Below are 17,036 nucleotides of genomic sequence, written 5' to 3'. Positions count from 1 at the left end.
AAATTAACCAGGTTCAATAAAATATGATTATTAATTAACGATTTTCCTAAAACATGTAACTCTTCATTATTCCCCTTATTACGACAAATTTATTACCACAAACGATATCTGTCATCCTACTTTTGGTACAACAAATGTTATCCGCGTGTATCTGCATAATTTGCATTTTATAAACTTAAAATAATACATATTAGGAAATTGTATTTATACTGCAGCTTAATATCCAATTTTTTCTTTTAATATTCTCTACATTTACATATGTTTCGGTTTTGTCTTGCAAAAATTTTATTATTTGTTTTCCTTTTTATAAAAAATTTACAAGCAACCACCATTTTGTATCTCTTATTTTTACATAAAACAATATTTGATAACACCTGTCTATTCCATATAATAAGAATGTTTAATTCAAATTCTATTATTAGAAATTATTACTTCGATTGATATGTTATGCTGTCAAACTCATTCTAGAATGTATAAATTTTCAAATTACAAAAATGAGGTGGAAATTTAGGAAATGAATTTTGAAGATGAAATTCATGTATAAGTTACATAGCGTACAAGTACGGTTGTAGGTAATATGCAAGGTTTTCTTTTTAAGGGTTAAACAAAATAAAAACATGGGTTTCTCTGTAACCCCTCCAATACTCATTAAAACAATTAAATATTTAAAATACTAGCTTCGTCAATACGTAATGAAATAATAATTTGAAATTAACCAATGCAACACAGTTCAGGGAGCTTATTTAAAATACCATTCAATCTAGCACAGTTCCTATCGCAATGAACAACACGCGACAATAATCCCACAATGACTATTCTATGCAATAACGATGCATTCATCTATTATAATCGTGGCAATTCTACTGTAGCATAATCGAACGAAATTCGTGGATAGTCGATTGACACGCATTCACAGTTCCACAAAACTATCGAAGCAACGAGGCCCATATTTCGTTCTCGAGAACGCGGCCTAAAATCTCGAGATGCTTCTGGCTACGTTGTTGACGCACGATTAAACGACGGTGCGCCGCAGTGGCGGCTGCGCGTCGTCGGTGTGCGCATGCCGCGCACGCGCGGTGTTCTAGTGTCGCTACAGTGGCGCCAGTAATGGCGGCGGAAAACACGCGCGCACGCCAGCACCGCCGCCGGTTTGTTTCTCCACGCCTCTACCTCGCCTCCACCACCGCCACCGTTCTCACGACTCGTGGGTAAGTATCCTCACACTCCAATCAGTCTGCACTCGCATGTCCACGAGGTTGCTCGCACAGGCTTGCCGCATTCCTTTCGCACTGACCCCTCTCTCGTACCTGGCTCACCACGTTTAGTGCATTTACCAGAGAGCCGTACTGAGTGAACCGAGCCACCAGTTGAGGTACTTGTCGGGTATTATCAGTCGCCGAGAGGTTAGGTCGGAGTGATCACCCGTGGCGGGCTCACGGGCCAATTTGAATTTGAATCCGCCGCGCCGCTTTGTCGACAGTTTATTATCACTGTAAACAACGGGGCTTCGTTGAACCGACGATTTATCAGCAGCCGAGAACGACACGTTGCCGACGACAACTGTCAAACGAGTTCCCGTCGGTCTGGTACGAGGTGGTTTTAGACGCGGGGCTGTCGGACCGCGTGACAGCCACGCGGTGAGGTTAGGTTTTGTCCGTCGCCTAACGCGCCCTTTTCGAACGGATTGCTCGCGACGTCGCTACGAAATCGATTTATGCGGTTGTTAGTGCAAACAGCTGGTGATAAGGACACGTTCCCTAAGAGACGGATAAGGACCATGAGATCCATGGAAATAGAGTGAATGTTTTCAGACGGTCGTATTTCGTGCAGTGACTTCTTCGGCGATCAGCAAAATGTACGCGTGATGGTGATTAAATATACAATCGTTTATTAAATGGTTACACGTACACTCACATGTACACTCACTTTCGTCTCTGCGTGTTTCTTCTTCTATGATAACGATGATAGAGACGTTCTGTCGCGTTCGAGAGTGATCGAAATTACGTTAGCCTGTTGCGTCGTTGCGTTGCGGGTGTTCAAGTGTTGTCACATATTCAGTGTTGACTGCTGATTAATAGTGTTACAGAATATTGTTTCAACGACATTGTTTCACTATCTTCGACGCGAATAAGGTTTAATTGTTACACAGTATTTAAAACGGAGTTGATTGACACTTTTTCTTCGCGAATTTGTGCATCTCACTACCGTCTTGTTTACATTTATTTAGTGGGAAAATATTTTGAAAATAATAATTTGGTATTAACAAAGAAGAACGCAATCCGTGCTATGGCTAGAAAAATAAATATTTACCTCATCTGTTAAGAATAGGTTAAAATGTCTGTTAACGTAATGTAATGTAATGGTAGTTCGCTTTTATTTTCGCTGTGCGAAAATTGTCAGATTATGTCAGGTTAATGCAGCGTTTTCCTTATTCTTACTTTTCTAGAACTACGGGAACAATGTTATAAACAGTCTATCATTAATTTTTAATTTGTCAGGTGATTCAGCTCTTACATTGTTCAGTAAAAATTGTTTAAAGAAAGGGGGCCAGAATTATTATCGCACTTTCTGTAATAAAATTTTTTATCATTCTAACTGGGTTCATTTATGAATTACCATAACCTCGATTTTATGATTTCCAGTTCAACGATCGATCGAAACGCGTGAAATATGCGAGAGAAAATTCGATATTCGGCAACGATAGCCAAAATGTTAATTCTATCTTTGCTAACTAATTTGAAATCGTCCGGTTCAAGTACGTAATTTCTCGAGTTTCGGCTTCTACTTGCACGCTTAAATTTACGCGCGTCAATCAAATTCCATTGACGAGTCAGCCGGCAACAAGTTACGAATATTTCCGATTCGATTAACGCATTTGAACACTCACGGCGAAACGAAATTTTTTCGATTCCTCGAGTTGTTTTCGCGGCACAAATCGCCGCATTGCTTTTCCATGCTCTTCCCTGCAAGGGAAAGAGAAGCTGATAAGCAACCACGATCGATGCAGTTGCTCGTGGATCAAATTCGATAGCTCTCGTTGAAACACAAGAAGGAACAGAAATCGAAGTCATTTGTCGATCCAGTCGTTGACTATATCATGCTTGAATTGTTCTTAAATGTTCCAAATTATTTTACGTTTACAGTAATTGTATTTCCCTCCTGTTAAATCAAATTGTCACTCAAGATTTTACGGTTGCAAGCAGTGCTGGGGATGTATTGAATACGAAAGTATTAAAATATAGAAATATTGTAGGTACACGTTAGAAAGATCTATTTACTTATTATACATAAATGACAATTATTGATTGAAATAATATTTTTTTGTATTAGAAATATAGAATGTAACGTTTCATAGATACTGCAATGTTTGTGATGATGCATAAGTGTCTTGCAAAGAGAATTTCATTTATGTATGAAAAATTGTTTCAAATAGAATGTTTGTCGATGTGAACGTGAATAATTGTTCCAACTTAATCGATGCGATATAGGTTAGGAAATATTCTTTGAAAGTATTCTTTTCGCTGAATAACTTACCGAGCACTGCAACCTACCGCTAAATTACACCGTGAATCATTAGGCGAGATAAAGGAAGATACAATCCTTTAAATATTTAAGAAAACACGTTCGTCTTTGATAATATTAATAAAGTTTGTTGTTTCTTTTGATATTTCATCTTGTTGTATAATTTGTGTTTGTATAAAAGTGTCGTATAATTTGAAATGGTTGCACAACAGCATTCGGTTGTATAAGTTTCTACTATTACTGATAGTACTGTTAATTTTCAAACGGTTACAAATGATCAGATTCGTGAAAGACCATATTAGTTGAAGAAATGTGACATTTCGTAGTGAATTTGAAAATTACGTGCGAGTAATGTTATTTGCTTTGGTACACTTCTTTTGCTATTCGCGAAAGTGTAACAATAGTTGTTATCGCTGCCGAGTCAGCACGGTCGATAGAACATTTTTTTTTATCACAGCTTGCAATATTAAGTTGTTTATAGAAGAATGTTTGTACATTGAATTATCAAGTTTCGCGTTCGATTCATATCGTATTCGAATGTTTCAAGGCCTTGTGCCACATTGTGTTACGTATAGCAAAAGTATAATATATATTTCTTACAAAAAACTGGAAGAATCGTTGAACGCACAGGCAACCGCTAACACCACACTACACAATACATTCGTAAAAATAGACGATGCAGTAAAAGGTTCAATTCAACAAATACTGTTCCGTATCGAATCAAATTTCTCGCAATAATATATCGTGATTTTTAATATTAATATAAAAGTGCTCTCAATTTTGCTAGAGTTTACAATTCTTAGATTTTTTACAATTCTTAGATGTTTTTCCATTTAATCACGAAAACTATAAATAGGGTAAACATTCTAAGAAAATATATGAATACCATCGTGCACGCAGTTTTCAGAACTTTCCAATTATAAAGTTGCCTACGTAGATACAACTTTCATTCGATCGTAATAGCAGCAAATGAAAAATTCTATTTAAATATTCCGAAATAATATTTCACTCGATAACGAGCAGACGCCTGGCACCGTAACGAGTTACTTATTCTACCTTATAGTTTTAACAGTAGAAATTCCAGACGAACTCGATGGGAATTGCAATTTCTTGTTCCACGCTCGCCAATGCCATAAAGGCGGTTTGCTACAAAATAAAATTATTTATTCGTGCCGCGTTGTAATAAAAATTGCGCAAGCTCTCAGACGCGCTCTCGTAACTCTTCGCGGGACATTAGAAACCAGTCGCTTTCAGCGCTCGGTGCTTCTAGTGTTAAAGAGACTGATAAAACGGTGTGAGAGTTTCATATTTCTGACCAACGCAGAAATTATAGCTAGATATTCGATTCGATACAAACGGTATTTTCACGTTCGATCTCCGTCCGAGTCGGTGCAGTTCCTCAGCTTACACGGACGGATATCTTTACAGCGGACAAATGGCTTTTCCACGATCTTTTCGTAGCCAAAGTCAACTTCAATGCCGTCGATCGCAACGTCGCCGCGTGTCCGCTGTTCACTTTCCACACGGGCGCTGTTGCGATTTCTGATTATTCGCGACGGGCCGCAAGGATAATCGGTCGAGGATCGATCGGTTAAAGATTGAGAAATGGAACACGACGGTATCTGTTCTAGATGGATAATTCTGCGTACGTGCCAAATCATCTACCGCCGCCGTCTCTGGTTGTGTTTTCACAGTCCGGGGGGCTGCCGGAGGCTCTGAGAATGCAAAGACCCTTCAATCCACAAGTTAGTGTCCTATTATCCTTTACCTATACGCTTCAGCCTGTGTTTGCTTGCACTCCTCGTTACCCGCTTTCGCACGCAACTCGGCGAAAATAATATTTGCAACAGGACCGTAAGACCGTGCCAAGCCGACGATTGGCTTGATCGCCTTTCCTCGTGTTAGCCTAATTCAGTGGTCCCGTTTCTTGACGGGTTCCATGCGCCTCGCCAGCTCAAACAATTTCTGTTCTCATGGATTTTGTTCCGGCGGAACATAGATCGCATGTCGGACAAATACATTCGCGTCGAGGAGCGTGTTAAAACGCAATCACCTTCTCAGATTGGTCCACGTCACTCGAATTGTTTTCTGATGTTAAATCGGCTACATAGGAATTAAAGAAATTTTTCATTTTTCTATTGCAGTCCGTCAGCGAAAAATTGAAAAATGCGACGTTCAGGTATCGGTATCTTGATTGGTTCGGCCTACAGTTTCTGCCAAGTTTGTGCAATGTGGAGTAATAAAGTGATTAATCTTGTTCAAACTAGTATCAAATTAATAAGAGTAAACATCTCCGACATGTTTTGCTATACGATGCGTCGTAAAGTGATTAATTTGTTGAAAACTGTTGAGTGTCAACTTGAAAAACATTTACGAACTTCTTTTATCATCCGAATCAATTGCAGTCTAAAAAATTTGTCTATTGTTTAGAAACCAGTTGATCTAACATCTCAAATAAATTCAAGTCATTTGGAGCAATATTAAAAGAAACTATTCCATCTGAAAACGTGTTGACATATTCCCCGACACGACTGTACGTTTCTTGGTAAAACCTGATCAGAACAATTAAATAGCATTTAATAGCTTCTTACGTAAAGAAACAATATAAGTAATAGAAATATGTATTGAGAAATAGAAAACTTTAATTGACTGTCCTTTTGTAAATGGTACTGTTGACATGGGGCATTATTCGAAAGATTGATATTACATGCATGATATTTATACTATAATTAATATATGTAATATAATGTTTAAAGTATAATCGGAGACCAGCTGTTAAGAATGTCTGAAAACATTGTCCAAAAACTACAATAATCTCGTACGCAATCGAACAAATTGTTTAGATTAACAAGTTCTGTCGATATCATTATTTCATAGGAAACTATTCGTTAGAAAATTGAAAATTCTGTCAATAGGCCTACACAATTAATGAGGTGTTAAAATGAAATAGCAGTAGCGACATTCACTACGATGTACAATATCGAATATTGTAAAGATGCGAAGATCAAATTATTAATTATATTGGAAAGCGTCGCGAATATGTTTGTTAATGTTACAAAATTTCCTCGGAAGATTTCTAAACAGAGTCAAACGAGGCGAAATCAAGCATCTCGTACTTAATTCGAGCAAATACGTAAATTAGAAAGTATTACGTTCCTGTTCCGAATATAACAACGCTGCCGACGCGCGCCCTTCTAATAGAACGCGTGAAAAGACTGTCTCGTTAGACTGTAAATGTATTTCATACTCCTTGGATTAACCCTTTGCACTCGAAGCCATTTCAACTGGAAATCTGAAGTAATTTCTCTGGCTTATAGTATTTCCATTTTATATAACAAAGTGCATTTTATGCATATGTAATCGATTCTTGTCTTTCTTATCAACATAACATGACCTTAAAAATTCTTAAAATGCAAACTTTGTTAGTATAAAGATTATTTTGCAACGTGATAGAATAATTTTATGGTGCCTCGCAGTCACCATTCGAGTGCATAGGGTTAATACCTTTGCGGTGGGCAAACGAATGTTTTTTTTTATAGAACACCTATCCATTAAGTATAATCGTCAGACAGCGTGGCGCGATTCAGAAGCTATTGGACGGGGTCTGGCCTGCGATTCGTGAAACGTTGGTTGGTTTTTGCGAGAGAACCCATCGGAAGGGCTGTCGATCATTGTCCAAAAAATCGCGACGAGAAAATCCTGTGCTAGAATATCAAAAGCGGTTTTAATCAGTGTTACGTTTAATGAAAGCTGCTTGCCATAGCCGCGGGTCTTTATGTTTCTCGCAGTTTATTGCGAATTCGTTTTAGCGCACTATCGTAGTGCATAATAAAAGGTAGCCGCCCAATCTTTATGCTTCGAAAAATGTCCATTCGAATGGGCCAACAACAGATGCAATCGCTTCGGCCGCTTGTTGCTTTATGCACGGCCACTGATAATTAATGCATGCTCTGAATAGGGATTTTGTTGCATGTGGGCGAACGTACGTGTATAGACGGATAAGTAGTGTAGTAGACAAATGTATACGCGTACGTATACGTGTGTACGCATGTTACAATAGCAACTCTTGGGAAAAAAAAATGAGGGGACAAAAATCATTTCAGCGACATAGGGTATCGTAAGTATTGGATGCAACTGTGCTGAAGTTATGCAGACCGGCGTAATTATCGTTACCAGACTGGGGAATCTTTGTGTTGAATGAAGGTTTATTAAAAATTAATAAATTGATAATAATTCTTTCAATCTGCCTATCGTTTCAATTGTAGAAGATCCTCAGTCTGGTTATTAAATTGTCTGGGAAGTATTAATTATTGATCATAAATGTATCTACACTTACAGGTAACATAATAAAAATGATAAAAAGGTGTACCTAATCATAAATGTTCTTAAATAAATGAATCGTTTGGTGGACATAATTAGTAGAAGCGGCGAGCCTTCTCTTGTGCGATGTGTTTGTGAACAAGCTTCGACGTTGACCATACATTTTTCATAACGAGTCTTCGACTTGCTGTAAGAAAATCATTTTATTTTTTACGAAATATAATATTTATAATAAAATAGTTTTTATTTTAGATTACGATCAGGCTTTGCTAAACATTACTTTTCCGGTTGGTATTTTATTCATCACTGGTTTTTTATTTATTCAATGGGATAAATAAATGAATTTAGTGAAACATGGCGAAAAGTTGTCAAAATTAAAGTTCACTAGCCGCGGTTTTATAAAGTATGATTTAATGACGCGAACTTGCCACTCTTAACCATTTGCGTTATGTTCCGCGTTCGCGTTTATCGGGGCTACTTTGTTGTTACTAGTTTTCTAGGGAGAAACGGATTCTATGTTTATCGAATTATAATAATTTAGCGAATTTACGCTCGCTTTGCAAATCGAGTAACGTTTGCACGAATTCTATTCCTTTTTAATCAAAAATCGTAAAGCTCTGATCAAATTTCGTTTATTGGCAGTCTAGTAGGTTGAAAATAATATGAAAAAAAAATAATTTTCTCCTTGTTGATTTGAAATGGTTTGGATTCGTTTCGAGCAAGCACAAAAGACCAACTCGGGATCACAAACAACCATATCGAATACGCTGGACGAGGAGAAAGAACAAAGCGAGAGACAGTTGCATAAAACTAAATCTGTACATATACGATTTCGCTTCACTTTTGCTGTAACAATTTTATCAAGCTTCGTCTAATTGTTTCACAAAAATGTCCATACAATACGTGCTTAAATGTTTTGCTGTAAAGAGAAAACATGAAAATGTTTCAACAATGACAAATAATTAAAAAGAATTATTCAGTACCTTAAAAAGAAGTAGCCGACTAGACAAAATGTAACAACTATTTCGCAGAATGTCATTGAAAATAAACATTGTATTCGTTAATCTCTCGGATTGAAAATTAAGTAGAGATTCATTAAATTATTTAATATAAAAAATTGCCAGTAAAATTGTTCTGTTGTTTTCAGTGTTTTATGTTTGTTCGATTCATTTTTCTCATAAATGCATACAATTCGTAAGTCCAATGATAACAAACTGTATAATATATACTAACTAGACTGTGGCTCTTTACATCAAATAAAAATGTTGCTCAACAATTGCTAAAACACGAAACAGAATCAATATTTATTCCCGTCTTGAATAATTTGAATCAGTTATAAATAATATAATCAAATTTATTTATTTTTTAAGTATTTAAAAAAATTTAAGTATTTATTTTCGTGATATATGCAAAATATCCGCGATCTGTAATATTGTATTTATAATAATTGTATAGGGAATAGGTCGGAATCCGTAGCACAGCCGAGCAGAGGGTGATTTTACGTGAAAAAGATAAGAAAAGAATTTGGTGTAACATTTTTTTAATCCGGGGCACCGTGTTCGAGAAAATCGATTTTAAAATTTCTGCATATTTATAAAGGAATTTGATTATCGTCTTTGCCTCCGTCCGAGATATTATTTACAAACATCGACAATGATACAAAAATTTCATTTACTATACGTAGATCGCATAACTGATGTTCGTAAATACTATCTCGGACGGAGACAACTGCAGTGGGACAATAAACGACAACTACATTTTTTATAAACATAAGCAAACTTTGAATTTTCTCGAAAACGGAGCTCCGGATAAAAAAATGTTATACCGAATCTTCTTATTATTTTTTCATACATTGGGTTGGCAACTAAGCGATTGCGGAATTCAAATAAGAAGGAAAATTCAAAATTTTTGCTTAAAAATATAACTTTATCCAATTGTGACACTGCTTTTCTTTCAAGGCTTCATCCCCATACACAGCACATCACTTTTTCTGTGCTTGCGATGCGTTCTTGCCTTTTCGGAAATACAACAATAAAATCTGTCAAAAATGCGCGTCTCATTCTTCCTTTTTCAAATTGCGATGAAAACGAAACAAAGTAACTAATCGACGCAACGTTTTTATTAAATTAAAGGTGAAAGTCCGAACAACAAAAAAACAATATAGCTCAGATGCTTTGATCTTGAATAATACAATAAAATATGTTTGAATTGCGCGTCTCGTTCTTCCTTTTTTAAACTGGGATAAAAACGAAATTAAATAACTAATCGATGCAATGTTTTTACTAATTTAAAGGTGGAAGTTCAAACAACAAGAAAACAATATAGATTAGGTGCTTCGAACACGTTGGCAAAAATAAAAGAATGTGTTAACATCATATATTGAAAAATCTGCAATCACTCAGTTGCCAACCCAATAGAAGCACCCCCTGCTCGGTTGTATTACGAATTCCGCGACCCACCCTGTACATTGTTAACTGATAACACAATACGCAGACTCCTATTCGCGTGGACGTTATTACAAACTATTATTAAATCGAATAGAAAACAAGCTAATGCCGTAACGGAGTGTACACAATGAAAGAAATTCGAATATCATTTACGATAAAACGGTATGTGCGGCGAAAGTCAATAAAAAAAAACAATATCCACGAGGTACGTACTTCGATATCGGTCGCGTAAGTGTTCGGACACTTTTGGTCATCGATGTACATACATTTAAAAGCGAGACAAGCGTTCGATTTGAATTACGTGCCGGGCGTATGGATTTTTAAAGTGTTCATTAACGAGTTCGTTTGAACACATGTCGCAGACCGATAGGACGGTATTACGGAAACCAATAACAATGAGTGCGCGGAATAAAAAAAAAAATAAAAAGCCCGGCTCTGTCTTTCAAGACACGTACGCATCAATCGATTGGAATGGGACAATAAAACGCGGCAGTGCATCAAACTTTGGTAACGCTAAAAAATGAGATAATTCTGTTTGGAAATTAATCGCGGCGGAACAACCAGATTTGCGCGTGCTTTATTCGATGCATGACAATGATCGCAGTGGGGGAGGATCGGTGGTGCCGAATTAAACGAAAAAAATAAAAAAAATATTGTGAATATGCAGAAAGCGCAGCGAACGATCGACCGAACCCGGTCGCCGTCGGCTCGCGAGAAAAAATAACCGTGTGCCCGTATCGCGGTGCTGGTCGGTTGTAATTAAAATAATAATGAATACCTAATAAATCACTGATTGAACGGAGCCAGAAATACACCGGGACACCGGCAAACGAGAAGCTCATTTCCTGGCATAAAAGAATAATAAACTAATCGTGCCGTACTAATTCCCGTACAACTCGCCGGGGCTACATCATTATCGATTCGATGAAATGTTTATTCGGAAATTCGGCAACCGATCTCGCGCCAGGCACATTTCCGTTCCCGAGCTCTCTTTTTTTTTCCCCCCTCCCTCGGTTCATGTTTCCCGTTTAAAACTGCATCCGCCGTTGGAAATTTTAAGGGCGGAAAGGTCGCGCCGCAACAATTTTTCGATAATTTGGGAATTAAAGCCGGGCAAGATTTCGTTACACACCGTGCCACGCTCATTTAACGTCTGCAAAAGCGAGTAATTAATTCCCTATTGTAAACCGATGGATTGTTACTGCGCGCTATTTTATTTGAGTCGCACCGCCCTTGTTTTTCGATAGTCCAAATATATCATTGAAGTACTTACAATATCAAGGAACGAAATAATAGAACTGAGACAGAATTTAAGTAAAGTTCGATAATATATATATATATATATATATACGTTCTGCTTTTCCAAAATGGAGGTTAATTTATACATTAATTATATAGAGCACATGGGATGTTTTCAAAATGATTTTTACCATTTGTTGATGATTATGTACCTACAGAATTCTTCTCGGGGTATAGCATTTAACAAGGGCGATAATGATAGTGGTGGTTCGATGAAAAACCGATGTTGCATATTCGCTGAAATATTCGTCAAAATTCGTGGACTAAAACTTATCATGTTATATAACCGGATATCTCATTTGCAGCATGCGGGTATTCCTATGCATTGGAGCACATTGAAATAGCGTATAATACCAAAGCAATATGGCATTATACTGTTAATAACGTGAAACCACTATGTTATAATAATCCGTTAAAATGTGAAGCTTTCCCCCGTCAGTTGTATCATTCTATTCGGCGTGATTGACGAGTCTATTAAGTTGGCGTAGTGAATGCTTCGATGGAAATCAACGAGTTCTGTTTTGTAACGTTTATAATAACGAAATATCAGGCTATGGTAAATGTCATCCTCGCTTCTGTAATAGGCAGCCGGCAAACATTGACATTCTTCGAGCGTTCAATGTGCTCCGTGGGCTTTTCGCGATCTATAAAACGGAAAATTAACAATTCTCCATTTACATGAAATTAGCATTTATCGTAATAAATACAGGCGCGTTAATCGTCGGCGTATACGCGGATACGGGCTAATACAAGTTTAATCATTTCTGCTTCTATCAATGACAATGCACGGACGTTTCAATGATGCATCATCGTGTGCCGTAGGTAAGTGTGAAAGAATTTATGTTAATTCTTTTATGGCCACTGAATATTTGCCTGGATATACATCAACGTTTTACTACGCCAGAGGATCTCGCTGCCTAATTAAACACGTTACGCTATTCTAAATGTGCGGTATGCGATAGCAAATTAAAAAGGTGACTTCTTAACCGGTTTAGACTTGGTTCGACGCATCGTTTTTTTGATGATTTTTAGGTGAGAAATCTATCGAATCGTTACATTCCATGGCAGTTAACGTTTCATATACATGTTCCCAGTATGTTAACATTAAGGTACAGTGTCATTTCAGAGGCTTCGTTTTTATTTTTATTCATGTTATTACATGTTAGGTTGACACCTGCAATTCATGTTACCACATTCATAAGCAATGGAAAAGGTCAGAGATATTTTCAATTCATATGAATGTATGTAGCTATATCGCGGATCAAAACGATGCTTAACACATTCGCATCGGGAAACGAGAATTCTCGTTTACCTATATGTTAAACTATCTTCGCATTGCTAAAATGCCCCGATTTATATGAAAATTTAAGGAAAAATGGCCCGATGCGAATGTGTTAAGAAACATGCACTAACAAGATGCAAATAAAGAAAGAAATCTATCATATATATATTTTGATATTATTTTTACAATTCGGAAAACCTTACATATTTAGAGTAAAACGGGATTCTAAAAAAATCATTAATCTCAATAATTAAACTTTTATATAATACCCTTGAAATCGCAATTACTTTGTCAAATTGAGCCATTGGATTATTGCTACATTTTTCATTAAATTTTAAAAGAATAAAAGAAAAATCAATTTTTTGAACCCATCAATGATACCCCTTTAGTAATCAATATAGCTTTGTTATCGATTGATCTGTTTCATAAATTTTTACTTTTGATACTAATTAATTTACTCGGTAGTAAGTTTGGGAGTGGTTCTATGTGAAAGATAAGTGAGAAATGTGAAACAAGTTTGTATTACATACATCAATTTAGTTTGGAAGTGCCGAAACAAAAGGAACGTCATTTCCACGCAACCCCCTCTTATCGATCTTGATTTCATAAGCTTAATTAGGAACGACCGGTGTAATAACAGCTGAATAATTAGTGATTAGAGGCACCTTATGTTAATTAATTTAAGCGTGTCTGAACCATGATACCGGGAAGAGAGTGTTTCTAGTCGAGCCACGGTTTTGAAAGTTTCGTAGCTTCTCAGCGAGAGATAACGAGCTGAAGTAATGCTCTTTAATAATAATTGCTTGATTGCGAAATGTGCGAGTGAAACGCCACGTTTTATTGTATTCAAACAGCGTTTAAATATATTAATAAACCGTTCGTTTTATAGCTGTCGAGAACGACTAAGTTGGAAATATTAAATTACATGCATACCCGTTTCATCGCACTAAATTCAAAGTAAGGGTTACGGAAGAAAATATTTTTGGATGCGCGACAACTGAAACGTACACCCCGCCGCTTAAATGTTTGTGTCGGTTTATCATTTCGAAACAAAGCGTTCCCTAAGTAAACAGATATTTCATTGAAAATACATAGTCTTGTTACGGACCTATAAAAAAATCAATAGCCGTATACCGCAGAGTTTTGACATTAAAATGGTAGCGGGAGAAAAAAAAAACATATTGCTTTATATAATATCATGTTTGCAACCACTTGTTGTTTAAAATTGAAACAAATGCTCGGCGTAACGGATGCTAGTTGAAATAATTAAAAATTTATAAACACAAATATATATAATACAAACTGAGAAGCCTCTTCAAATTCGTCGAATACAGGATGCTTTTCGAAAAATAATTACAATTGCGCCGGGTAATAGAATTTTACATAAAAATAAAATTGATTGTCAGATACATATAAATCCGAGCGATAAAATCTTGGTGCATGAAAAATTCATTTTATTTTGCTGTAGAATTGCAGAAAACGATGTAGAATTGCGTCAACGGTGGCCAGATATTGACATTTAAATGATGTAAAGACATTAACTGTAATCTCCGATTACCCGCAGTCGAATCCTGACCCAGTTAATAATGTGCTTATTCAATAATGGCAGAGTATCACGCTATTGTACCGCTAAGCTGCCATGTTCACGAGAGTTCCCGCTCCATAATATTTTTATAAATTAAAACTATTATCGTTCGTAATCAGCGTCGCGACGTTTATAGATCCGGTCGTCTTTCTCGAGCTCCGACATCATTTGTCTACAAAATTGTTCTACATAAGAATTATTGCTACAGAGCAATAACTTTTGCTTAGAGCAGAAGACATGGTTAAGCTTGGAGATTCTATCATGTTTGTGAAAATTAATTATTGCGAATCCGATAGCGATTTACATTAATTTATAAGAATCGTTTATTAACATAGAAAACACAAGATTGGTGTCGGGTAACGTAATTAACTAATTTGGGTTTCAAGTGGCTATTATCGTAATTTTCGGCAATCAATCTTAACGCTTGGATCGCGGGTCTTGGGTTTATTTTGGTTCTGGCTTGCAAATGCTCCATTTAAATTTTGAGTTAATTCGAATTATTATAGACCACAGATCTCATGAATATATAACACCGATAAGTAAGTGAATTGTAAACGAATCAAAGAATGTCATTCGTTAACCCTTTCAGTGGCGACCGAAAAATCAGAAACTACCAAACCTGGTTGATATTGTTTGGTGAAGTTGCAGAAAGAAATTGTACGAATTTTGTAAAAACTGATAATTACATAATCAAAAAAGAAACGTAAATTCAGTATCAACACTGTCATTTGTTTAAAGTATTTTGAGAAGATCGTTCCGTTAAGGTCGATATACCGTATAAGGGTTAAATTAGCGCGCAAGATTTCGATATCGATTTATTACCTACAACCCCTCTGGTAGAAGATACTTGAATAGCTTTTAAAACGCAATAATTTGTTTGAAACTGGATTAAATGACCTGAAATTTTTAGATGATAGAAAATCATCTAAACTTACTAAATCACCAGCCTACTAGCGAATTACTAAAAAAACTTTTTCTAATTTTGCTATTACTGGCATGACGAGAGACATAAGAACCTCAAATGTCTTAAATTGTTTATTTGATCCTGTAACGAAGATTTAAAAAATGCGTTTTGTAAATATCATTTAACTTGTACACGTACTGAAAATATCACTGAATTTCGTAAAAATCTGCAGTTCTCGCGATCTTTAATCATTTGTAACTTGTAACAACGTCAACCGATTTCGATGAAATTTTCAATGTACATATAAGTTACCAAGATCTACAGAACGTAGTTTTTACATTTTCGTTTCAGGTTCGAATGGAAAATTTAGAAACGACAATATTCTATTCCTTTTTGCCATTCCAAGAATGGAATATAACAGAATGAAAAAGTACATATTTCGGTGATTGTACAGAAACCGACGCTTTAACAACTCTGGAAAATTCAAGTTATTTCGACCAGTTTTAGCAAAGTTACTTTGTTTTAGAAGATATTCGAGTAGCTTTCGCTAGAGATTATATTTACCAAGAGAATTGACCCAGATCTGAAAATAAATCTTTAAACTTCTGCAAGGGGAATTAGCATCAAGATTTAAATGGATCTATCTATAGCTGCTGTAACATCCACGGAAGCATCCAGCTTGCAAAAGGCTAAAAGAAGAAATACATCCCCGTGAATTTTCCACTAACGGTTGACGTTTTGTTGCCCAGGTGACCGATTCGAAGGACCTCCAAGTGCCGTTCAGCACAGCAGCATCCCTAGGCTACGGTCTCCATCACATGCTCCACTTGCCGCCGCAATTCTTGCACCCTCTGGATCATCGTTTGCCGTTCGGAGGGTTCAGGCCCCTGGGGCCATCGGCGTTCGCTCCGCCGAGCAAGTGCTTGAAAGTCGAGACCGGAAACGGACCGGTAACCAGCTCCGGATTGCCGAGTATCGGCTCTCTGTCGAGTATATCGAACATGTTCTCGCCGTCGTCGTTATCCTCCGCCGGCGGAAGTGCCGTAGTCTCCGTTTCCGGAGCTAACACCGGCATCGGAGGCGTCGGTGGCGGATCGGGCGGCGCGTCGGGCCAAGAGGTGGCACCGCAAAGTCCTGCCGGGTCGACGAGTCGGTCGCCGACGGGACCCGGGACCGGGCCCGGGTCGGGACCCAATCGAGCAACCCCCGAAGAAGAGGATCGCGATGCCAACGCAACACCGGGCTCCGAGAACACCGAGCGGTCCACGCCTGAGGAGGGACGACCATATCGCCGTAAGTCGATCAATCTTTTCATTTCATGTCGTCTCTTTCTTGCAGCGACTTCTACCTGTATCCACGATAACCGTATCTTTCGGTTGCTCCTCCGATACCCTTATGGCCGATTTATATCGTCCTTTTAAGCACGGAACGTTTATAGAACGTTTCCGGAATGGCTCAGTTCAGAGAAACATTATCGGCGGGAGAAAGAAGCAACTGTTTATATGTAGCATCGCGGATTTGCATTTACCGATTTGGGATTTACCGTCTGCATTCTCATTAACAATATTTTGCTTGCATCCATTTGTTCATGCTAGAACGAACATGTTCGTGTAGCGTGTGTATCGTACAAAAAAAGTCTTCTTAATAAAAGCAGACGTGTGTTATAATCTCATTTAA

The 17,036-nt window shown here is 37.2% G+C and overlaps 1 protein-coding gene across 3 annotated transcripts in view; it reads left to right on the top strand.

Moving 5' to 3' along the window:
* Positions 1-1,245: 1,245 nt before the first annotated feature.
* LOC144467529 (uncharacterized) overlaps positions 1,246-17,036 on the top strand; it is a 153,085-nt gene continuing 137,294 nt past the window's right edge. The window contains exons 1-3 of one of the 3 annotated variants that reach the window (XM_078176384.1): positions 1,246-1,372; positions 5,154-5,267; positions 16,109-16,652. In XM_078176384.1, coding sequence (XP_078032510.1) covers positions 5,154-5,267; positions 16,109-16,652 — 658 coding nt within the window. In that variant the 5' untranslated portion in view covers positions 1,246-1,372. The other 2 variants (XM_078176375.1, XM_078176392.1) reach the window with 2 other exon arrangements.

Source organism: Augochlora pura, chromosome 1 (assembly GCF_028453695.1).
Source record: "Augochlora pura isolate Apur16 chromosome 1, APUR_v2.2.1, whole genome shotgun sequence".
NCBI classification, from domain to species: Eukaryota; Metazoa; Arthropoda; class Insecta; order Hymenoptera; family Halictidae; genus Augochlora; species Augochlora pura.
Note: the sequence above shows the minus strand (reverse complement) of the source record. Positions and strands in the feature narration are given on the sequence as shown.